We start from the raw sequence: 22,681 nt of genomic DNA on the forward strand, positions 1-22,681 counted from the left end.
GTTTGGCGATCAGCTTGGACCACACTTGAGGTCATCCGGACGTCTAACTCAAGACTCTATGAGAGCGTACGTAGCACAGACTTCCCGGTAGCGAAATTCTTAGCTTCGTAATCTGATCTGGCCGTCGACTTGGCCACATCTCTTGATATGTCTCTGGCCTTCTTGGCAATGCTTATCAAACAGTCCATGTAAATCAATCTGCAAAATGAGAAAAACATCAAACATTCACAAAACACCAAAAGTGCCTTTGGGAAATTGTTGAATCAGGAGGTGGCAATTGAAGAAGATCGCGTTGCGTAGACTCTCTGTTCGAGTTGAGATATTGGTGTTTGCATGTACGCAAGCAAGCCCAATGTCAAGATGACGCGGCCTTTGGCGGTGTCTTAGACCACACCCCCGGTCGTAAGCGCAACAAGATCGGCAGACCACAACTGAGAATGATTGGCGGTGCATCACTGAGCCTGAAGATGCAACTCGATTGACGATTGGGTGTCTTTGTTGGGCGACAGTGCGACACTGCTAAATTTCGATCTGGGAAACGGTGAGTAGATCATAACTCGACGTTAGGTAATTGAGAAAACGGAGAGTGTTGAATTCGGCTCCGATTCGACCCCTGTGACTGAGTTTTGACGCGACGCTCAGAGAACGTTCCCGCTGCCAAGAAGCTCTAAAGACGCAGGGTTAATTCCGTTCAGTGGTAACGTTGCCAGGTAAGCAAATAGTCATCTTTCGAGTGTGCGTTCTCCCTCAGAGCGCCTGTCAAATGGGAGGATGGGATTGGACGAGGCCGCTTTTCCAGGGGCAGTGGCACGCGATGCAGACGCCAAAGCCAGTTAAGCTTCTTTCCAAGCCCGCCTTCTGCGCTGTATCAAGATGGCCAAGATGATTTGTCTGTATGGTTTGTGGTTGTGGTTTGATATTGAGGTGCTTAGAGTTGTGACATACAAACAAGGCGTAAGGCAGATAATTTGACTCAAGATCGACGAGTATGAGGTAAAGAGAGATAAAGAAGCATGTTGCAGATCGCTGTGGAGTACTGAGCATCTTGTTTTGCGTTGTCTCTTTCGATACTGCACAGATTGTCATCCCTAATAACCATGTGGAATAGCTTCACTTGTGAACCACATAAAATTTGCGAATATTGGGTATCGTATCTCGGAAAATAACGTCTTCGTGTTTATCTGATATGTAGGTATCCATGTCCTCATAGGGAAATCGTTGAAACAGAACCAAACTTTCTGGTGGATTGTGATGCAAGTTGATGGAGGCAGTGGAATTACAAGGGACAAGAGGCCGCGAGTCAAAGTGGATCTAGTGGAACTGGAAATAGCGAGCACCGCCACTGAATAGATTCCTCTGTGGCTAGTAATGTCCAAGATAGAGGCCAACACAGAATGCCTCAGAGGCCTACAATTAAAACAATAAGCGCGGATAGTTACCATGTCCTGTCAATTATCTATTGCTACGCATGTCTTGTCCTACGTATTGCGAAAAAGGATTGCGGGCAGCGTGGCTCAGTATGGGCTGTGCCACGATACTATTTCTTCGGGCGCCTTTTTAGAGGACCTCACCACTGCCTCGTCATCGCCCACCAAGACGAGGGGCACGTTCCCATCAAAGTACCGATACTTGTTAGTCCAGGGCCCCAAGGGTCGAGTGACTCGCAGAAAACTGCAGCGGTCTTCAGCAGCCTCAAGAGGTTTCTGTGCTAGAATTTGCGCCATATTGCAATAGGAGAAGAATAATGAAACAGTGCTCAATATTTGATATTCCAGTTGATAAGTCTGTGATCGTACAATGAAGCATCTACTGAAGCTGATCACAAGTTTAGGTATTATTGTTCGAATTTAGAGTCTACGCGGATATTACAACCCATGTCTAATTAGTGACGGCTCACTTGAAAGACTTGAATTGACTCCATCTTTAGAGCGGCCGATCGTTTTTAACGCGACTTGACGGTTTCCCCGCGCTTATCATCTGCTCGGTTCAGTGAGAGGCTTCACATTGCCACAGCCAGCACAGATAGAGATTGTCGTTCCTTTCCCATTATGCTCGTACAGATTCCCATAATTTATTAAAACATTTTATCGCCTCTTGTAGTTCTTTTCTCCATCTGACCTTATCAAAAGTACATGTAGTACAAACAAATGCTGACGCTTGCTAATTCGCTGACGACGAGGATCTAGGCCAGGCGCCACTTCGCTTTTCGGTGTTCCCTAGGTCGACGTACGTACGCACGCAATTCAAAGTGTATCACTCACTGGAAAAAGACTACGTACACTTTGCCCTGGCCTGCTGAGATTGGCCCTTTAGGTTCGCCTCTTGATGATGAAGCTGTTGCGTAGACTTGAGAGTAGTTGACCCGTTCTCATTCAATTTGACTCAAAGAGTATTACATGTTCGGGAGGCTCATTTAATCGTTCACGATAGCGACACGCATCAATATTCGTAGGCTTCAGAGGCCCTAATATTAAATAACAACCGGAAGCCTGCAAGCACTGAATATCCATCCAACTCATCACAGACCAATCATTTCAGCCCTCATAAGGCTCAGTGGTCGTTTTCTCAGTTCCCTGAGCACTTGGAAAAGAGTACGAGGCAGCTGTACAGGTACATGCACCTGCGCCCAGCGGCCCCCACCTGGAGCAACAGTCGGCTCCCTCATTGGCCTGGCGCTCACTGCTGACGCGTAAACTGCCATCGTAGGCTCTGGCCCAGAGTGGGCAAGAGTGAACGAGACGCACACCCTCCCGAGACACCCCGTCCCTTTATTCCCCTGGTCCACCCTCGATTCTCATCGCCGCCTGCTCCTGCCTCTCCTCTTTTTGTGCTGTCTGTCTCTTTTACCTGCCTGCAGTGGTCAGCCATTCGCGAGCCGTCAACTCCTCTCCTTTAACCCTTCACACGCGGCGACGACGAACAAACGAAGCGATTCAACTTGTTTCTACGACGAAAGAGTATTCGACGATACTCACGACGGTTGAAAAAAGAAACGATTCTGGCTACCTTAGTCATCAGCTAGTCAGAGCAAGCGACACTTCCCGTAGCAACAGTCAGTTGGTCATTCTGAGGACCAAAGAATTCATCTGGACAACGCGTGTACCGCGGCAATCCGGCCTAGCATCACACACCTCTCGTTGCTGACGACGACAATTTACGATCAATATTACGACGACATATCTCGCTCCTCCGAGGTTTCTTGGGCCTCGTAAATATCAACAATTGAGCCATCAACTACCTAGCCCGGTCACGTATCTGGGCAACGACATATACTGAAACATCTATCCTCAACATCTTCATCGACGAACTATCCACTTACAAAACCACATATTAGCAGTTATGGCGGGCCAACGTACGCCTGCGGGCGAATATGGCGAGGAATGGGCCCGAGACCTTCGGGTCCAATTCGAAGGCTTGTTGCGTGACAAGCGTATGAATGATCTCCGTGCCTCATCGCGACAAGGCTCTCCGAGCTTGGGAGAGCAATCTCCTCGTATGCGAAGCTCTCCGTTCCCCAGCGATAGCCGACCCTCGACATCTCAAGGACCTGGTCTTCCCTCTTACTCCGCCCTGCGACATCTCCCCAAGATCCCTACACCTCCCGCTGCTGGCGATCGCGATTCTCAAAAATTCAGAAACCTCCTCATCAGTTTATCGTTAACACCAACCAAATACGAGAACCCCGGTCTGTTGGACGAGGCATTGCAGACCATCCCATTAGATCGCATCTATGGCGAGGCCGAGGAAGAGACTCAGGTCTTGCAAGCTCAGGCTGAGAGTATGGGTGACGGACGACGACCCGAATGGGGTTACCAAGACTGTGTCATCCGGGCATTATTAAGGTATGTCATTTTCCATCCGATCTCATTTGGATGGATTGACTAACGCAGTTGATAGATGGTTTAAGCGATCGTTCTTTAGCTGGGTCAACAACCCACCCTGCCCCGTTTGCTTATCTCCCACCATCGCCCGAGGCATGACTGCCCCTTCACCTGAAGAGAGTGCTTGCGGCGCCCTCCGTGTCGAATTGTATCAATGCTCTGCTCAACATTGCGGTGCTTTCGAGCGCTTCCCTCGTTATGGTGACGTCTGGCGGTTATTGCAAACCCGACGAGGACGTGTTGGCGAATGGGCCAACTGCTTTAGTATGCTTTGCCGAGCTGTTGGTGGCCGTGTTCGCTGGGTCTGGAACGCTGAGGACCATGTTTGGACTGAGGTGTATTCAGACCACCAAAAGCGATGGGTCCATGTGGATGCTTGTGAAGAAGCATGGGATAACCCTCGCCTATATGCTGAGGGTTGGGGCAAGAAGATGTCCTACTGCATTGCATTCTCGATTGATGGCGCTACTGATGTCACTCGACGATATGTGCGCAAGAACCAACATGCTGCTGAGCGCAACCGATGCCCTGAAGAGGTTCTTCTCTATGTTATGCAAGAGATTAAGAACATGCGCCGATCCAACATGAACAAGGACGAACGATTCCGATTGGAGAAGGAAGATAGTCGGGAAGACAACGAACTTCGAGGCTACGTTGTTGCTTCAATTGCACAGGCCGTAACTGACTTGGTCCCTGGATCACCTGGTGGATCAAACCACACTGGCGCAAGCGGAAGCGATACCAAGTTGCCTGCTGAGCAACCTGGTCGACAAACTGGCTCTACAGAATGGTTGACTGCCCAGCAGCAACAATCTGGTCGATATCAACAGCCTCGCGATCCCAGCCACCGACGACCATTGCCTTGAAAGCCGCGCGCATTCATCTTGCGACACTTTCCTAGGCACTGCGTCGGAGCTGCGTGAACGTTGACGCTTCATGATGACAATCATAGCCATATTATATCTCCACCCGGGCCAAACACAATAATACCCGCGCCCGTGGTTTAGTACGACGAACAACCGAATACCTCGATGACAGTACCACGGCCCTCAACCACACGACCTCCATGATACTATCACTTCGATGACCTTACGGCCACACACAATTATTCCCTTCATGTCTAATACTATACACCTTTGACAGCCATAGCATAGACTCGGCGTTGAACCATTTCAAAGCGGCTGCCGTCTTTGCGGCATAGCCTGTACCTACTACATCAACCTGCCTTTCGATTTCTTTTGTTACTTTTCTTTGTATAGGGGGCGCATTACGGCGGGGCATCTATGTTCCCTCAGGAGAGCAGGGGCGGGTTAGTCCCTTGTTTCGGGGCGTTTGGCTATGTTTCTTTTTGGGCTATCATGAGCGGTATGAGGCCAGTCAAAAGAGATGGATCAGTGGATGAAGAAGATAGGATAAACCAATGCCAAAGAGCAGTTCCTTTCTAAGTTGATGTATTTGTTTAATTGTGAAGTTGTTAATCGCATGCCAAAGCACAGTGACTGATGGTGTATGCGGTATCCCATTACATGAACCAACCAATTATCTCCCTACAAACCAACAGGCATTATTGAATGAACTCAATTGTCCTTTGAAACACTGGATGATTCAAAGGATTTTTTGAGATGACGTTGACGTTGAAACGCTCAAACATGCCCATGAGGAAGGAGGTTGGCACGTGACCATGTACCTGCAGCGCCACTGCCCAAAATGCTAAGGGAACCTGCCATACCCTGGAGGCAGTCGCGACGAAATCACATTTTCCATCTTCCGCAAATCTTTCTCAAATCATCACAAGACAAACTGAAATCCATCAAAATGTGGTCGGCCAGTGCGCATTCAACAAGAGTTTTGCGTTCTGCTGCTCGTGAGAACCTCAAGACGCCGCAAGAGACAGTCTCACAAGATCTGATTAACACGGTCAAAGCGGGTCAAGCATCCCAGAAAGCTATCAGCGTACAGGAAGATGCACCTTTGCCACTACCAATGAAGCGCAAAGCCCATGAAATCACAGAAGAAGATGTGTCGTACCAAACTGAGAAGGAGATGAAAGTGAAGAAACCAAAAGCCAAAAATGAAGAAAAGCGACTCCGCAGGTTCAGACCTAAGCCACCTCAGTCTTTCCATGAGATCTACGACCGGGCTCTCTCTCAGCGCTTTTACGTGCTTAATCGCGTCAGAGGAGGACCTCAGGATTGCCCTGAGGAAGATGTTGAGATGACAGGATCTACGGGAAACATCTACACTGTTCATGTTGGAAAACAGCCGCGATGCACATGCCCTCACAATGAGAAGGGCCATCAGTGCAAGCATATTATCTACGTAAGCCTCGCATTTGACTTTCCGATCGCGTTATTAACAGTGTGGTAGGTCATGAAGCAAGTCCTCAACGCGCCTTTTGATCTCGTCTACCAACTCGCGCTTCTGAGCACCGAACTTCAAACAATCTTTGCTTCAGCACCTCCCATCTCCGCACCCGGACAAGGAGAGTCTGACAAGCGTAAGCCCATCGATGGCGATTGTCCCATCTGCTACTGTGAGCTTGACGAGAAGAACCAAGAGTCTATCGTTTGGTGCGCTGCCGCCTGTGGTCAGAACATTCACGAGGGGTGTTTCAGAATGTGGGCGCAGACGAAGCCTGGCGCTGGAAACGTGACTTGTCCCATGTGCCGCAGTGTCTGGAAGGGTGATGAGAATCTGGTGGCGAGGGTTCAGAGGGATAAAGGCAATGTTGAAGAGGGGTATGTCAATGTTGCGGATCAACTTGGCATCAGTCGGGAGAGAGGTATGTTAACTTGCATGTGTGAGGATTGTTCTGATACTAACTGTGGTTTAGATGAGTCGAGCTATTCGCGATGGTATGGAATCCATCAGAGACGTCGAGACCCAAACTGGCGTGGTGGCAGTTCTTATTATGCAGAGTGGTGAAGACCGTAGTCGTGCGGTGCAGATGCGAAGTGAACAATTCTTTGCTCTCATATGCGACAGGGCCAATGTCGCTTTGATGTTTCTTTTATCGAAAAGTATGATGGCAGGAGTTTTATCTTTTTTTTTTGTTTTGCAAGGCGTTCACGGTAACACGGGTTACCCAGATTTGTTGCAGTCATTGCAGTTGATGGCAGTCGGACGATAGAGGTTTCCTCTGGTGATGGAAACTCTCAACGGTATACGCACCTTAACGCAACTCGAAGTACTATGTAGTCCTGATCTTCTAGAGTACCCGTAGATTGAGCGGATCTCATCGAAATGCGCAGGGGTTCGAGGACAGAATGAACTGTAGATATATGCCTTGGTGACAGTTTTCAAGGATATGTTGTTCCAGGAGTTAGCTTTCCTGTCTCATGTCATCTAGCTCTCCGCCGTCTAGTTTTACCACAAGCAAAGTCCGCAATATGGGCATGCTAGATTGGTAGTTGGGGCACCGAGAGGTCACCGGCGGTGGAGTTCGGCGGTTTCGGTGGGCCCCCCGAAAGTCCCCATCCCAACCGCCGAGGCACCGACTCCGCCGCCGGAGCACGACAATAGACGTAAATAAAGAACCGAGATCCGCCGTTAATATCACGGAATTACAGATTTTCACTCTAGCATCTAGCGGACTGAACTACCCCAAAATCACGATGTCGAAACTACCATCTACCACTCGAACTCTTGTTGCACCAAAGAAGTGTCTCCCAGCAGAGTACATAGTCATAGAGCAGCCGATACCGAAAATCACCAAGCCAAATCAACTTCTTCTTCGTATGAAAGCTGTTGCTATCAACACGGGTGAAACACAATTTGTGTCTGGACAATTTGACTTACTCTTCAAGGCTTCGTAAGTCAACAGCACTCCTAACCCTAACTCAAACCATAGGCTTATAGAAGTACAGTGATTTCCCCCTCCCATTTGGAATGGAAGGCTCTGGCGTTGTTGTGGAGATTGGTTCTGCTGTCACAGAGTTCAAAGTCGGAGACGAAGTTTACGGCATGGAGTTCGAGAAACCACATCTCACTAGACCTTTCCCAGCTTGGACCTCAACATATGCCGTCACAGAACCACAGTTCCTTCATAAGAAACCGGATCATCTTTCCTTTGAAGAAGCTGCTGCCACCCCAGCTCTCGCGGTCACTGCATACCAGAGTATCAAGCGTGGATTACAGCTTCAAGGAAGGGATAGTCTAGCAGGACAGACTGTTTACATACCCGCTGCTCTCAGCGCATCTGGAAATACGGCTATCCAAATTGCACGGAACTACTTTGGTGCTGAGAAAATTATTTCAACTGTCTCAACGCCGAAGATGGGATTGGTTGAAGAATATCTCCCTGGAATGGTTACACAACTCTACGACTACAAAACCCAAGATATCGTCAAACTCATCGGCCGCGGCACCGTCGACTTCGCAATAAGCACCCAATTCTCCACCCTAAATGAAAGCATATCCGTTCTCAAATCCGACGGCATCCTCATGAGCATCGCCAGTCTTCCGAAAAGTGAAGTCATGGCAGAAATGCTCGGTCCGAAATTCCCCGCATGGCTTGGTTGGATTCTTGATTTCTTACAGTACTGGTACACCTGGAAGCTTCGCGGTACAGAGATTCAGTATGAGTTTATATCGGGACATCCAGGGCATCGGGGGGATATGGAGGTTGTGGCGGACATGGTTGCCAAGGGGATGGTCAAGACTGTTAATACGGCGGTGGATCTGGATGATTTGGAGGAGGTTAGGAGGGGGTGTGAGAGGACTTTGAAGAGTAAGGGGGGAATTGGAAAGTTTGTGGTTCGCCCTTAGCGGTGAAGACATCGGCTTTTGTGGTTTTAGGGGGATCATAGGAGCTGTAGGTTGAAGGAACTGAATGTAGTAATTGTATAGTGTCTCTAGTTCAACTCGTATCCAAGATCGTGCCGAGTATTGCATCCGAAAAGGAATCTCGCTAGCCCTGTAATTCAGCCTCCAACACTGGAACCGAGGGACGAGAATACAAACAGAACCGTGTAGAAGGGGGTAGAAGGTGGGAAAATACCCTCAGAGTGTAAAACAAAAACTTTATTCGTTATCGTAACAGCGTGTCCAAAAGAAAAACCCTCATAAGTCGGCTGGTTTCAGTAACACCCTCCTCTCCTTGGTGAAGTCTTCACGATGCTTGGCTGGCAGCTAGAGATAGTCTGTAGGGGCCCGTTATTAACGCCTTCCTTGCTCAAAGTATGCTTGGCCATGACATGTAACTCCCAGTGGTCTCAAATTAATATATACTTACAAAACTAACGCCCGTGCCTCTTGAGAAACTCATTGTCGGAGGCTACGACGATCATGGTGGAAATGATGATGAAGATAACAAGTACGATAAGTTCCTCTGCATTTGTCTTCCACCACGGCTCTTCCTTTTCAGGTTTTGCGGGCTCGACGATTACTTGTACTGGCTCTGGTTTTGGCTCCGACATGAGCTCGTCTTGAGGCAGTACAGCTGTTTTTTGAGGTGGTGGAGAGCTCTTTCGGCTAGATGCCATTGATGAGCCTGGAGTAGCCTTTCGACTTGAAGAAGCTGACTTTTTCTTCCTCGACATGGTGGTGTGTAAGTGTGGCTTTGTGTTGAGAAGAGATGATGCGTGGTGATGGGTGAGTGATGGAACAGACAGGATGGGAAGAAACAAGACAAATTTGTACCCTCGCAAGTTCTGAGATCTCCATGGGCCTTAAAGTTATTTATTTCTTGGTCGTGAAGAACGATGAAGGTTAATATTAAGCATGAGAGGAGAGAAAACTCGAGACCTAATCCTGAATATTGAGTGACAAAAATACTCAGGTAACTGTAGTGTAAGCTCAGGAGGTTCTCTAACTAATTATTATTGGCCCCTTATTTACAGGTCCTGTTTTTGGCTTCCCGAGGAGCATGAAAGACTGCGCGATAAGTGTACCAAAGCCTATCGTTAACAAGGATGAACGTGTGAATCAGATCTTGGTCCAAAATCGAAGAAGAGATGGCATCGAATGAGCTTGATGTAAGGTTGGGGAGAGTTTCAAGAACCAATCAGAATCTTTGCTTCTTCTGAATAAGGAAGCTTCCTCGGGTAGTGCCCCATTTTTGCTTGGCCACTTCCCATTCCCCAAGATAAGATGGCGGATATCACTAAGGAGTTGATCCTAGTGAAGGACCTTCCTTTCACCAATGCGTTTTTGGTGAGAGAAACCTACTTGAGATCTTCAATCTTCGATCAAGCCAAGAATATCGACTATCATGCAAAGTTTACCAAGTTCACATTTATTTTAGGCAGGTTTGTCATTCTCAAGTTGCCTTATTAGTAGGTATCTTGCCTGTCTTCTATGGCCAAGATCTCAAGTTCATTCGGAAAGGTCACATGAGCATGTTGTCTTTCCGCCGTGAGATGAGAAAGTGATTCCTTCCTCTGTTACCCCTTGGTCTCATATTTCCTCCTGACCAAACACTCTTCACTTGACACTTGGCTTTTACACTCTTCATCTCCATGATATTCATTTCGATAACATCATTTTTTCGATCCAACCTCTACTTGATACACTGATCGAGCAAAGAACACACCATGCCTCAAATCAATCTGGCAACAAGAATACCCCAAATCTACGACACGACCATCATTGTTGGTGCTTGTAGAGTGAATACTCCCAATGCTCGGACTGAAACTGGTGCTTTTGACCCGAACCATTGTTACTGGCGTGAAGCCTGCATGGACATGGAGCGCCTCACAGGGCGTGTATCAAGCAACGAAACAGAAAATGTTGAACTCGGTTGCCATCAGTCATGGATAAGTGTTTTGCCAAAAGAGGGTTTTCTTCAGACCCACCCAAGCGACATGATAGACAGAATACTTGAACATATCCTTGATGCTTGTGACCTCGCAAGACAGAAGCCCCTGCCTTCTCCGATCCTCGTTATCCTCTATGGCCCTGGAAATCCTGCACTCGGTTGTTATATGAACTGCAGCAAAAGCTTCCATGACCCTGCTGCAGTCCTCACCCCTTCCAGGATTCTTCAAGCATTACCGCGAGACTGCGAGGTTACTTTGGCCATGCGCATGACTGTTCCGTTGTTTTGGGGGCGCCGTTATGCATTTAATACAGACATCCTTGACACTGCTGATACTCCTCTTGATATTGTCAAGGTGGCCGCCGCGGATGGCAGATTGACAAAGCAGGCTTTCCCCCGAGAAGACGAGATTTGGAGTTACCGATTTTTCGTGAACGAATTACATTCCATGCACCGTCACCACGAGCTTGCACTATTACTTCAACAATACCCTCAAGACACAGATGGCATCTTGATAATCGACGACCGAATTTAGGAATTCGCAGGCTCCGACCCACAGGAAACGGACCTGCAGCTAAAATGTCGGGAAGCCGTGTTAACATCGGTTGTGCAGTTCCGATTGAAAATGGCTGTTTTCACAGATACCATGGTTGCCGAATTCAAGCTCAAACGGCCTTTCAACCAGACTTGCCTTGAATGGGATATGCCTGGATGGCTCCAACACCGATCAAATGTCACGTATTCGTCCCTGCTTTACGAATTTTTCAAGCAGGACAAGGCGTTCGAGGATGGAACGCTATGCAGTGGCTATACACGCTTCCGCCTTTATGTGCGTGCAGCCCTCTGCGAGACCTACAGAGGCGATGCAATGGCGTTATGGCCAATTGAAAACATCGAAAACATACTAAATGAGCTTCTACGTTGCTTTGATGAGGCATTCAATAAAGCGGATGAACTGGCCTGTTTCTACATCAAGATAGCTGATAGAGCCAAACAGCAGTACGGGGATGGAGTAATGTCGCCTAATATGCCTCCAGGTCGGGTTGAGGGTATGCGCAAAACAATCGAATTCCTAGAAAAGATAACTATCGATGTTTTCGCAACATGGGACCCTCATGGTCGGCTGTACACGCCGTCTGAGACTGACGACGAGGAACCAGGCGAGGAACAAGACGAGGAACAAGAGTAGAGATAGTAAATAAAGACAGACATTAATAATTTAGGCTTCCTTTCACCAGCAACCAAAACTACGGTCGAGGTTACAAGAAACGGTAAGCGTATTCGGTTCTCCGAGGTCTGTACCACTCTGTGTAACCAGGAAGGAGGGCAAATGTGTAACTCGTAACACTATCGTAGCACTGCCTCGAGGCAAAAGGGCCACCAAAGGAAGAATACAGCTCTGATGAAAGCCTGGAGGATACGAAAAGAGAGAAACAGATTTGGGGTTATCAAGACTCTGCTCCAAGTCAGTGAAAAGGAACTACCAGATTAGCCAAATGTTATATACTAGGCATCTAGAGTAAATCATATACTGTGATGAAGTTAAGGTAAAAAGTCCAACCATACCTCAATCAACAATATAGAGTATTATGAACGTACTGTAATCTTAGATGCATAATCTATAATCTATTGGGCCCCGAGGCCCAGGTATTTATTACATCCGTTACACCCCGATTTCGTCTATCTCTTTGTCCCTTACAACACTTCTCCGCTCGATCCCTTCCAATGTCTACTGAAGTAATCGTCGCCATTGTCTATTCCACTCTTGGCTTGGCCGTGTCATGTGCTGGTTTGTTCTTTGCGTATAAGTTGTATAGGGACAATAGGTCTCGTTGGAGGGAGGCTTTGAGATGGATAAATCCATTCTCCTGAGTGTTCTTGGAGCTGGAGTTCGTGTCGGTACAGGTTGGTAATAGTCCATTCGAGTAAATTTGATTTCTCTGAGAGCTAATTTATAGTGGACAGTTGCATCAGGCTGCTTGATGAACGTATGGAGTTTGTCCACTCAACCAAGTGAGAGAGCCTCGTTTGGTGGGGGGGGCAGTGGCTTAGGGACACCAGTTGTGTCGTAGGCACCGCGGCCCATATTGAAGCGTTGAAAAGCAGCGCATTATCAAATTGTATCACATTTTTGTTCAAAGTATTATGGTACACGCTCAGCATGTTCCAATACTCGAAATTGGCTCGGTTCAAGGCAGTGTTGACTTGTTGCTGGTGGTAGTTGGAGGACATCACCACTCGTCAATGTCCTCTCTGAATCTGTGTGGGACAATGCACTGGAGGACAAACAAGTCAGGCTCAACTCATGGAAAGGCGATGAGATATGCATGCGAACCTCGGAGGAATTGAAAATGCCCTTGGAATCATGAAAAGCATCGCGGCTGTTTCGATATCGCTCGGGGGGATGGGTCTTCGATGTAGTGCTAGGTAGGCGAACCAAGCACTTAGACAAGAAACAATCAATCCGGGAATTGTGCTGACGAGGGTAATGATAGCATCCGTTGATAATTGAACCATATTGAAAGGATGCGATTGTGAACTGGAAGGATATAAAAGCTGCTTGGGTGAAAGCTTTGGGTTTGTGGTTTCTGTCATGTCATCACTAACCTGGCTTCGTTGACCTTATATGCCTTTTCAGTCGAGGTGAGTCGTGTTGCGACTCGTATTGGGGGAGCAAAGCGTACTCCTGACACTTGCCTCATCGGGTGGTAGAAGCAGGGGGGCGTGGCGTGGCGTGGCAATCTAGCGATGTGCAAGCTTGGTTACGGGTAACTAGAACATGGAACGCTCTCACCACCCAATGAGGCAATTGGCAGGGGGTATGCACTGTAATTGGATGGTGGGTATTTACCTGGGACTTAAATATGCCACCCTCACCGGATGGGTCCATGAGATCGGTGGAGCAAGAGACAAACTGCGGGTGAGTCGAAAAGACACCACACTCAAGTCTGGAGTTTCATTGACCAAGGTAGTCATATCTATCGATCATACCAAAAGAAGTTGTCGGGTCGAAAAGAGGCGACGCAGTAACAACATAATGGTGTGGGGAGAGAAAGTTGGAGTGAGGAAATCAGGGTCTGATTGCATCTCCACCAAACGGTGAACATGGCGTGCCTTACATAGTAGGAAACGCCTAATACTGCAGCCGTCTTTAGGTGCATGCATCTTCATGTGGATTATATTAGAAAGACCGCCTGTCATACAGAGTAAGCACATGTGGTATCGTAGCCTAGAACGAGGTTTGCCTTATACTGTGATGAGCGCTTCGAATACCATCGACGTGAATAAACAAGCTTGGACTATTTTAGTTCCCGTCTTAAACGTGGGGAGGCCTCATCTCCACTGTTAGTTATACTTCAGCTTCAGCTCTAAGAAATTGGTTTCTATATGGATGGATGGCATGCAAGAGCAGAGGGGAATTGGTTGGCATCAAATTGGCAGAAGATATCTGGATTTAGCTCCTTACGAGTATTGATTTCAATATATATACACTCAAGAAAATATTCTAACATAGACTGTTCCCAAAAGCCCAAAACACCGATATCCATCCTGTCACGCTGCAACTGGATCCGGGCGTCGCAAGTTGTTCTGCCTTCCGAATCGTGGTGGTGGTAGAATCTCAATCTGTCTGTGCCCTTGTCCGTTTATGTGTCGGTAGACCGTAGGCGGCAGCTGGGGTAGGTTTTCGCTTGGAAATAAGATTTCAGTTGTGTTTTGATGTGAGGACTGCATCTTAAGGCTGTGGATGAATCAGATACAGACAAAACACCGTGGGTGGAAAATAATATTCATACCTCGACCGAGTTGTACTGAATTGTGTAATGATGAACTCGATAGTGGCGGTCTCAATGTCGTTACGGGCTACATGTCGACGCGGAAGAGCAAGGTATGCAAACCAAGCACTTAGACATGACATGAGAAGCCCTGGGATTGTACTAAGGATAGTCACAATTTCTCCTGTTGAAAGACCACCCATGATGGAGAGATAGATGTGTAGTTCACAAAGACATCCCATGGAAATGAAATTCCACGCCCAACTTAAGTACCCTTTATAGCTTGAGGAGGAGCATTGTCCAGAGGCTTAGTTTCTGCCGTTGCTGCAGAAGACCCGGGGTTAGAGAGCGAATGTGTAACATTTTTAGTGTTTGTCATTGGCTGTATTTGACCAGAATCTCTGGTTCTATCTAGGCTTACAGGTTGCAGGGGTTATAAATATGTATATCGCGCCTTGTTGGTCACAATGTGCAGGTACCTATGAGTGTAGGGATTTACGACCTAGTGGCAAGTGACTATTAGTATATTAAGATACCTAACTATCTTAAGATCCCCTGTAACAAATCAGAATATCTTACAAGATAGGTATAACCTCTCTTCAGCCTCTAATGAATTCAGCAGCAGCCTTTATACCTACAGTACCGGACCACAATCGTAGTACATTTCCAACCCCTGTAACCTATACCAGGCACTAAATCTATGACTGATATGGGCTTCAGGTAGTTAACCGTACCGCTTTCACGGGCTATTTGTATGGAAGGTATTGAGATATGGATACTGAGAAGAAAGAATTAATGATACATTTCAATATGTCGTCATTTTTGTGCCCTCACTGTGGTAAGGGACCTGTACTACAGTGCCACTGCCAGGGGATACAAAAGAAAACTTGAAACTTCAGACTGTGATTTCGGTGAATTTTAGTGTTAGCGAGTGCCAGGTTCCCTTCCAATGGTGCCTCTCCCGCAATCATTATCCACCCTTATTACCGCCAAGTTTTCTCATTGCTCAGCCTACAACGCTACATGGGGCACTCTACATAAGGGCTGGCACCAACGACCGCTGATCTGACCCTCTCGAATGGTTGCCCGCATATCCATCATCCTCCAGCCATGGACCCCCAACCCTTCATACTCCAAGCTCGTTTCCTCACAGCCACTGGGACAAGAAACCTCGACGCTGACAGTACAGTATGTGGCCATGCTTGGAACACTATGCTCATGACGTGCCGCACACCTTCATACACTGAGTCAAGGATTGATTGCAGCGATAAGCTTGCAAAACCGAGGTTCCTTTCGACCTTCTAGAAAGTTTCCACTTACAGACTACCCAACCAAGAATCGGCCGAGGAACAGATAGAGCTGAGTAGTGATGGTGACCTGTTGACGGACTCAGCTTCAGATAATAAGAGAATATTAGTGTGATATGTGGAAAATAGCAGATTCTGAACTAAGATGGCCATTGTAATTTCATGCCCGGAGCAAGAGTCTCTGTATAGATCAGATACATATCAGTCAACTACCGTAAGGTAGCGCGACGATTGGCGTGGGCCATTAACGCGTCCAACGTCACCAATTAAGCGCGTCATGTCGCGCAGCCAACTCGAGCCCCACAGTCTCAGTTCCCGTAAAGAGGTTGATCTATCTCACCTCATCATCTATTTACCAGCCTAACATCCATTGTAACATTACCCTAATTGTTTCGATTCTCCTTTATACAATCAAGAGCCTCTTTCTTCTTCATAACCAAAATGGCCCACAAGCGCAAGCGATCTGTTTCTGAGCTCTGCGCCTCTCCTTCATCAGTCTCATCCTTCGACTCTCCTCCTCGACTCGGCAACTCCATCACCAACCCTTTCGCGATCATGGCATCGACACCAATTCATCTTCACAGTCGAACTATGAAGCGATTTCGTGATAACCGACCTTCAGAGGAGACAATTCATCGTAGGTTTTGGTATATATAACCGTGCACTGTATATATGCTAATTGAGTTTAGAACGTACACTCAAGATGCTTTACTCGGCGCAGAACCAGCATCAACACACTGAGCTTCCACCGGAGAACATACAAGCGCCACCTGAACCTACTCAACCTGAATCAAACCAACAATCTCTCCACCGATTTTGGAATATATCCTCGGCACCTTCCGCTTCGACCACCAACCTAGGCCAAACACAATTTGCCCCTTCGAACTGCGACGATTGCGGCGCTGGTCTGACCGGTGGTGATGACGGAATGGAGATCGATGGCCTTGACAACGAGGATCACTCGTGCGGTGCCTGTGGCAAACGCGTTTGCTTCAGCTGTTCTGTGAGCAACCTAGGCGAGCAACGACGTTGTCTACAATGCGCCGGCCGAAACGATCGGTCTACACGCGCGGCATGGAATGGGGTCACTGCATCAATGTTTTGATTGGATATTGTATGGAATTGGGCAACGGGAAAGGATTGGCGACACTTTGGGTTTTTATAACGGCGTTCAACTCAGGCGGCACAGAGGGGATACCATTTGCACCATTGCTTCGAATAGCATCATCGGCAGGTTTTGTGCAACACATTTACATAGGTAGTCAGCATCGCACGTTCTCGTGTAACATTTTTTGACAAATATATGTCAAAATGACATAATCAGTCATCTCAAAGCCAAAGCACGTAACAGAGTAAAATCTTATTAAAAATGACCATTACAAATTAAGTCTATAAAGCAAACGCAGCCACACAAAAGAATCTAGCCATCTAACCACGTCGGCGAGTGGTAGGGCTCTTCTTGGGAGTAGCAGTGGTAGAGGAAGAAGGAGTCAGAGTAGAAGCAGGCTTGGCTGCAAAGGGAGCAGCCGGCTGCTTGCCCTTGGCCTTCTCAGAGGGAGCGTTCCAGTAAAAGATCATCTGGAGAGCAAGAATGGCGTTGAGGACGAAGCCGGAGACGAATCCGTAGAGAATGAGCTTGTCGTCGACCTCCTGGAGGGTTGTGAAGATTCGGGACAAAGAACCGGCGAGGTAGTTGAAGACCTGAATTAGTGTTAGTTGGTAAATGCATGACTAAATAGGCGTAGAAAGTAAAATTGACTTACAGCGAAAGCACTCAGCTGACCAGTACCACCCTGCTGGAAGATGGTGAGGATCTGAGGCAGCTTACTGGCAACGCTCAGAACACCAGCACCAGCCTGGAGATAGCTCAAGGTCTGCGCATCCACAACATTCTCAGCAAACAGCGTACCAACAGTTCCAGCAAGCGCAGCAACAAAGACAGCAGCCAGACTGGCGCGACCGCTATAGTTCAGAACAAGCACCGAAATGATAACGTTTTGTCCCACGATCAAGGCAGTCTCGCCATAGGTGCTGAAAGGAAAGCCATTTCGGAAGTTGTAGGCGAGCGAGATAAGGTATGACGCTGTCTCGAGCAGGTATGAGAGGAACGATACACCCTCGGCGGACTTGGAGTTGAGGAGCTTCAGGATCTGGGGGACCTTGACGATGGATGAAGCGGCGATGATACCGATGCCGAGAGCCTTTGAGACAGCAAACTTGATGCAATCGGCATCTTCGATGTTGACGTCGAGAAGGAGAGATTTGTAGCACGTCTCGCCGATGATGGAAACGCCCAGATCGCGAATCGGCGCGGGGAGGTTATGCGTGATGGGAGTGATGGCAGATTTGAGGGCGTCCATGGTGGTCTGATTTGCTAGATACCAAGAATAACGTAAAAAAGGTGTAGAAGAGAAGCTGATCAAAGCTCGGCGATTGTACAAGGAAGTATTTCAGAAGGAGTGTGAAAGAAGTGGACAAAGACGTCACAAAGCTTGTGGAATTGCTTGTTTCAACTTTACTTTCAGAAGAAGAGGCCAACAGTACGTGATGAAATTGGAGATGACCGTTACCTTATTGGAGCTAGTGGAGTCAACCCTGGTTCTGCCCTACGGCGACAGTTCAAAGTGGCTTACCCTAGAGACTCAAGCTCAACCACCGGTGTCTGGTCCGGCTTTTCGGAACAGATTTGTTTGGCTGCGCTCTTGATTAAAATGGTACCCCATGTTCTCGAATAAACAATGACATCAGCGCCCGATTGTTTCAAAGATGCTTGCTCATTCTCGTGTTGTACAGTCCCGTTCACAAAATCATCCGAATAAACTGATCTATCAGCCTCAAATGACGCCAAGGAACATTTAAGAATCTTCGAGATTATTCAGCCCATATCAAATCACCTCACAGATCTTAGTGGAGGGTTCAGCACACCGTTTTTGCGACACAGCAAGCAAAAGTACAAGTAAGCTCAGCCTCAAGAGGGAACCAACCAGGTTTGAAAACAGCTATTTTCGTGTTATTGGCTTAGATTACCTTACACAGCCATAGACCGTTGCGAAAATGAAGAAGAAGAATCCACTTCTTCTTCGACTTTTTGTACTGCCCGACCTAAGATAGATTGCTCCTCGTGGGAGGGATCACCCGGGACCTACAAGAGTGATGCACGTGTCAGGCCACGAGGGGCCGGCAGTGAAGGGCTGCTGTGATGTGATATGATGTCTGTTTGCGTTATGATATGTCAGGTTATGCTATGTTATGTTGTGATTGTTTCTCGGAAGTACGCTGTCATTGTAGATTCCGATGGGGACGGGATAGTTATAAACACCGCATAAGTTAACAAGACAAGGCAGTGTAACAAAGAGATTGAAGAAACAAAAAGGATACCGTAGATCAACATGGCAAATAGCCCCGATGATACAAGAGTCAGCTGCTTATTGTGCTATACTGTACCTCTGCTAAAAGCAACCTTTTGTCAGCCACCCGCAGTCTCCCAGGCACATCCATGTTCCCCATGTAAGAGACCAGTCAAATCATGGAACCAACTCTTTTCCTCTCTCACAAGCAGCAGCAGCAGCAGCACTAGCAAGCGTCTTTCTTCTTCTGTCTTGTCTCTTTGTGCCTTGTTTACCGTTGCCTTGTTCTTGTGCTCGTGCTTTTTTTCTTCCCCTTGAATTAAATAAAGATCCTCGTCTTTCTGCCCACTTCTTCGCCAAGTCTACCCCGGTCAACTCTGCCTGGCATTGCCTTGCCTTGCCTTGCCTTGCCTTTTGACTCAGGTAGTTTAGGTTGTCATTGTCATTTCATCAGCTGGGCTCCATTTCATATAAGGTATTGGATCCCAACCTGAACCTGACGGGACTCGATCGGGTCTGTGCTACTTTGCACTTTTTGCGACTTTTATCGTCGTCTTTGCCTTATTATTTCTCTTGGTTGTTTTGAAGAGTCTTATCGAATGCACCATCGTCCTCGTTTACGGCATCATTACTACTTGTCCATCCTGGATATCGATATCGACCCGCTGACCGCCATCCACGTTTCCCCGCGATCTGCCCTGGATGTGAGCGCGCCATCATCGTGATCTTTTCTCGACAACCTCTCTTCTCACCTTCATCTTTTACCTCACCATTCGTCTTTTACTCTTCAAGTATGGCGGCCCCTCCAAAGACAGAAGCCCCGCCGGGCGCAACTTCATCAACCCCGCCGCCTCCGGCTATTGAGTATTCGTATATGTATGAGAAGGATAAGAGTCCTTCAAAGCTATTAGATGCTCTATTAAGAGCTATTAGTCGTCATATTGTATGCGCGCACCTTTTATTTAACCACTTGATTTGAAAATTTGTCAATATTCGAAAGATCGCATGCTAACCACCTTACGTCATAATAGATACTCGAGATAGGCGATAAAACCGTTTGTCACCTTACCCCGGAAAAGATGGCCGCCTTCTACAGGGCTGTTGGAGGCGATTATGACTGTAAGTTCCATAGTGACTTTGTGCAACATGGATCCTAACGTTTAAAGCTCTATTTGAAATGCCCCACGAGTCCATCTCATACATCTGGCAGGTTACTGGATGTCAACACACACTACAACCAACCGACGACGATTTCGCACCACCGTCAATACCTGCCCTCACCGCCCGAGGCTTTTCACGATGGGAATCTCTCGAGATTCTTCTCGGTCCCGAGGAACACGTTCCTTTCTTACAGTTCGCCGTCAAGAACTGGCAGCTAAAACATCCCGAGACCGGCCAAGACTTTCCGGCCGACCTACCTCCAACTGTATTCCCAACACAAGCCGACGCCGAGGTGGATCGATGGCACAAGTCATGCGCTGAGAAGTTACGAAAGGAAGCAAACGCTCGAGAGAGGGAGGCATACAGAGAAGCTGCACGAGAACCAACTGGGCCGGGTGAACCTCCCGAAGGACCAGAGCCCAAATTCGCCTACTCCCACGTGAGAGGAAGTGCATTTGCTGGACCCCGAGCCAGGCCTGAACGACCGTTGTACAATCATGTGCCGGGCAGACATGCAGGAGGGCGGCCAACCAGACCTTCACCTGAGAGGTACAACAGCCGCTCTGATGAACATGCCCGACGACGAAGCTTCTCCGACTATAACCAGCAACCTTCGCCAGACGTACCACCACATGCACCGCATGCGCCCTCAGGGTCTTATCTCGACCCTCATGCGAAGCGGCCCGCACCGCCTCGTCGACACAGTCAGCCCAGGCACTACTCTTCAGATTCTAGTGATGATGAGCCGGTACCTCCTCGTGCAAAGAGAAGACCTGAAGCAAGCCCGCCTTCGCCGACGACTCGTCGATATTCACCTACGAATGATCGCCCACCTCCTGTTGCTAGCAATCCACCACCGACATTCCGGCCTCATCGCGCAGATGGCAGAGCTTCTGACGATTCCACTCGCCGAAGATCAACACACAGCCCCAGCCTGCGAGAAAAGCTGACCGAGAAAGTCTCAAACATTCTCCCCAACGGACTCAGCACCAACCCAGATCGCACTAGAAATCCGCCTAGAGCCCCATCTTACAACACGGACTCTTCCCGCGGACGCCGAAGCCGAGACCGAATTCCTCCATCTCGACTTAGCAGAAGCTACTCCGACATATCAGGGGCTTCCTCAGAAGCAGAGTCCAGCGACGAAGATTTCAAGCGATCAAGGCGAATGCGCGAAGAGCGAGATAGAGAAAGGGAACGAGACCGTGAGCGGGAAAGGATTCGCGACAGGGGTCGGCAGCGGGAGCTTGACCGGGAAAGAGAAGAAGAGAGACGTGATCGGTACCTGCGCCGACCAGACATGGAGAGACGAACTAGTAGCCATGCAGATGCCGAGCGAAGACGTGACTATCCCGGATGGGATCCGCGATCTGAGAGGAAGAGATGGGATAAGCGCATGCCGCCTGATGAGCGGGGGACAAGTCCCCTTGGGGTTTCTGGGAGACGGTATGCTGAGCCGGCGTACCCTTAGTCTGGGGTATGGATTTAATACCGAGAATGGTATATACGTCAAGTGTTGAGCATTGAGAGCGATATTGAGCATTTTGAGATTTCATATGGATCTATCTTGGATATAACGAGATATAGGGTTTGCAGAATATGGCGTCTGGATAGACTGAGGGAAATAATGGCTATGAATACATATACTCCTTGAAGCAATAAGCATTTATTCCTACCAGGTTACTTTGGTCTCATTTTATTGATTTATGCCTATGTATTTTATATGACAGCAGTAAGATCTTATACAACTCCAACTACAGCATTGTTTCTCTACAACATCATCAAAACAGCTCCATTGACAACAAAACAGCCTCCTCCACTGAGCAGCCCCACGGCTACGCCATGGCTCCATGAAAGTGCCGCGATCACGGTAACTAAGCCGGTCCAGAGCGGGCTTCTCCCGGGGTTATAAGCTACAAGGGTTCCTCACAGCCTGGCCCCTCATCAAGCTCAACCAAAATCCAAAACCCCTCTCACTAGGCGAGCCAACGAGAAATGTCGAATTGCCATCAAGGGTCTCGTAGCAGGCCAAGACCTTTTTTTCAACAAAATGAATGCCGTTCTTCACGGGTAGCGGGCCGAGAAATGGAGCCTCAACTTACAACTTTATAACAGTGCTCAAGAGATATGAAATCGTAGGGTGTAAGCTGGTATTATGATCTACGTTCAACAGTCAGGTCTGTTGAGTGACAGCATATGGTTCCATTCCCATCTGCATCCCCTCCCCCGTCTTAGAAGATCATCGCCAGGTTCTAGTGGATCTCGGTAGACGCGGTTTAGGACGGTATTCAATGGTAATTCAACAGTCTAGAAAGCCTCCCGAAAGCCGAGACTACCGGGGCATATATCCCCAAGAGTTGAGAGCTGCTGCATGTATGTTTTGTATGTATGTAATTGCCTGTGTTTAGGACCGGAGACTGACCGAGGTCGGCCGTGGGGGGCATGAGTGAGGCGT

The 22,681-nt window shown here is 48.0% G+C and overlaps 9 protein-coding genes across 9 annotated transcripts; 5 read left to right on the forward strand and 4 right to left on the reverse strand.

Moving 5' to 3' along the window:
- Nucleotides 1-3,339: 3,339 nt before the first annotated feature.
- BKA55DRAFT_682376 (uncharacterized protein) lies at nt 3,340-4,747 on the forward strand (the record flags this gene model as incomplete). Its single annotated transcript, XM_046198332.1, has 2 exons — nt 3,340-3,842; nt 3,898-4,747. The coding sequence occupies 2 exons, from the start codon at nt 3,340-3,342 to the stop codon at nt 4,745-4,747; spliced, it is 1,353 nt and encodes a 450-aa protein (XP_046056058.1).
- Nucleotides 4,748-5,696: 949 nt separating this feature from the next.
- Nucleotides 5,697-8,648, forward strand: BKA55DRAFT_495560 (uncharacterized protein; the record flags this gene model as incomplete). The annotated part of the gene is made up of 6 exons (XM_046186294.1): nt 5,697-6,200; nt 6,249-6,663; nt 6,715-6,777; nt 6,982-7,042; nt 7,471-7,692; nt 7,748-8,648. 6 exons carry the CDS (start codon nt 5,697-5,699, stop codon nt 8,646-8,648), a joined length of 2,166 nt encoding a protein of 721 aa, XP_046056059.1.
- Nucleotides 8,649-8,844: 196 nt separating this feature from the next.
- On the reverse strand, nt 8,845-9,544 carry BKA55DRAFT_4392 (uncharacterized protein; the record flags this gene model as incomplete). The annotated part of the gene is made up of 2 exons (XM_046186055.1): nt 8,845-9,022; nt 9,115-9,544. A coding segment is annotated over one exon (426 nt), but the record flags the coding sequence as incomplete, so codon positions are not given.
- An 870-nt stretch (nt 9,545-10,414) lies between these two features.
- Nucleotides 10,415-11,827, forward strand: BKA55DRAFT_531948 (uncharacterized protein; the record flags this gene model as incomplete). Its single annotated transcript, XM_046189268.1, has 2 exons — nt 10,415-11,068; nt 11,174-11,827. The coding sequence occupies 2 exons, from the start codon at nt 10,415-10,417 to the stop codon at nt 11,825-11,827; spliced, it is 1,308 nt and encodes a 435-aa protein (XP_046056061.1).
- An 843-nt stretch (nt 11,828-12,670) lies between these two features.
- Nucleotides 12,671-13,325, reverse strand: BKA55DRAFT_4400 (uncharacterized protein). Its single transcript, XM_046186057.1, has 2 exons — nt 12,974-13,325; nt 12,671-12,914 (listed from the first exon to the last, which is right to left on the reverse strand). The coding sequence occupies exons 1-2, from the start codon at nt 13,231-13,233 to the stop codon at nt 12,782-12,784; spliced, it is 393 nt and encodes a 130-aa protein (XP_046056062.1). The 5' UTR covers nt 13,234-13,325; the 3' UTR covers nt 12,671-12,781.
- An 865-nt stretch (nt 13,326-14,190) lies between these two features.
- Nucleotides 14,191-14,614, reverse strand: BKA55DRAFT_531950 (uncharacterized protein; the record flags this gene model as incomplete). The annotated part of the gene is made up of 2 exons (XM_046189269.1): nt 14,191-14,377; nt 14,433-14,614. 2 exons carry the CDS (start codon nt 14,612-14,614, stop codon nt 14,191-14,193), a joined length of 369 nt encoding a protein of 122 aa, XP_046056063.1.
- Nucleotides 14,615-16,047: 1,433 nt separating this feature from the next.
- Nucleotides 16,048-17,054, forward strand: BKA55DRAFT_548209 (uncharacterized protein). The gene is made up of 2 exons (XM_046191104.1): nt 16,048-16,355; nt 16,408-17,054. Exons 1-2 carry the CDS (start codon nt 16,160-16,162, stop codon nt 16,821-16,823), a joined length of 612 nt encoding a protein of 203 aa, XP_046056064.1. The 5' UTR covers nt 16,048-16,159; the 3' UTR covers nt 16,824-17,054.
- Nucleotides 17,055-17,146: 92 nt separating this feature from the next.
- On the reverse strand, nt 17,147-18,078 carry BKA55DRAFT_588062 (uncharacterized protein; the record flags this gene model as incomplete). The annotated part of the gene is made up of 2 exons (XM_046194739.1): nt 17,147-17,419; nt 17,482-18,078. The coding sequence occupies 2 exons, from the start codon at nt 18,076-18,078 to the stop codon at nt 17,147-17,149; spliced, it is 870 nt and encodes a 289-aa protein (XP_046056065.1).
- A 1,543-nt stretch (nt 18,079-19,621) lies between these two features.
- On the forward strand, nt 19,622-21,823 carry BKA55DRAFT_4413 (uncharacterized protein). The gene is made up of 3 exons (XM_046186058.1): nt 19,622-20,008; nt 20,097-20,184; nt 20,232-21,823. The coding sequence occupies exons 1-3, from the start codon at nt 19,859-19,861 to the stop codon at nt 21,695-21,697; spliced, it is 1,704 nt and encodes a 567-aa protein (XP_046056066.1). The 5' UTR covers nt 19,622-19,858; the 3' UTR covers nt 21,698-21,823.
- Nucleotides 21,824-22,681: the final 858 nt, after the last annotated feature.

Source organism: Fusarium redolens (genome assembly GCF_020744475.1).
Source record: "Fusarium redolens strain MPI-CAGE-AT-0023 chromosome Unknown BKA55scaffold_1, whole genome shotgun sequence".
Taxonomy (NCBI): Eukaryota; Fungi; Ascomycota; class Sordariomycetes; order Hypocreales; family Nectriaceae; genus Fusarium; species Fusarium redolens.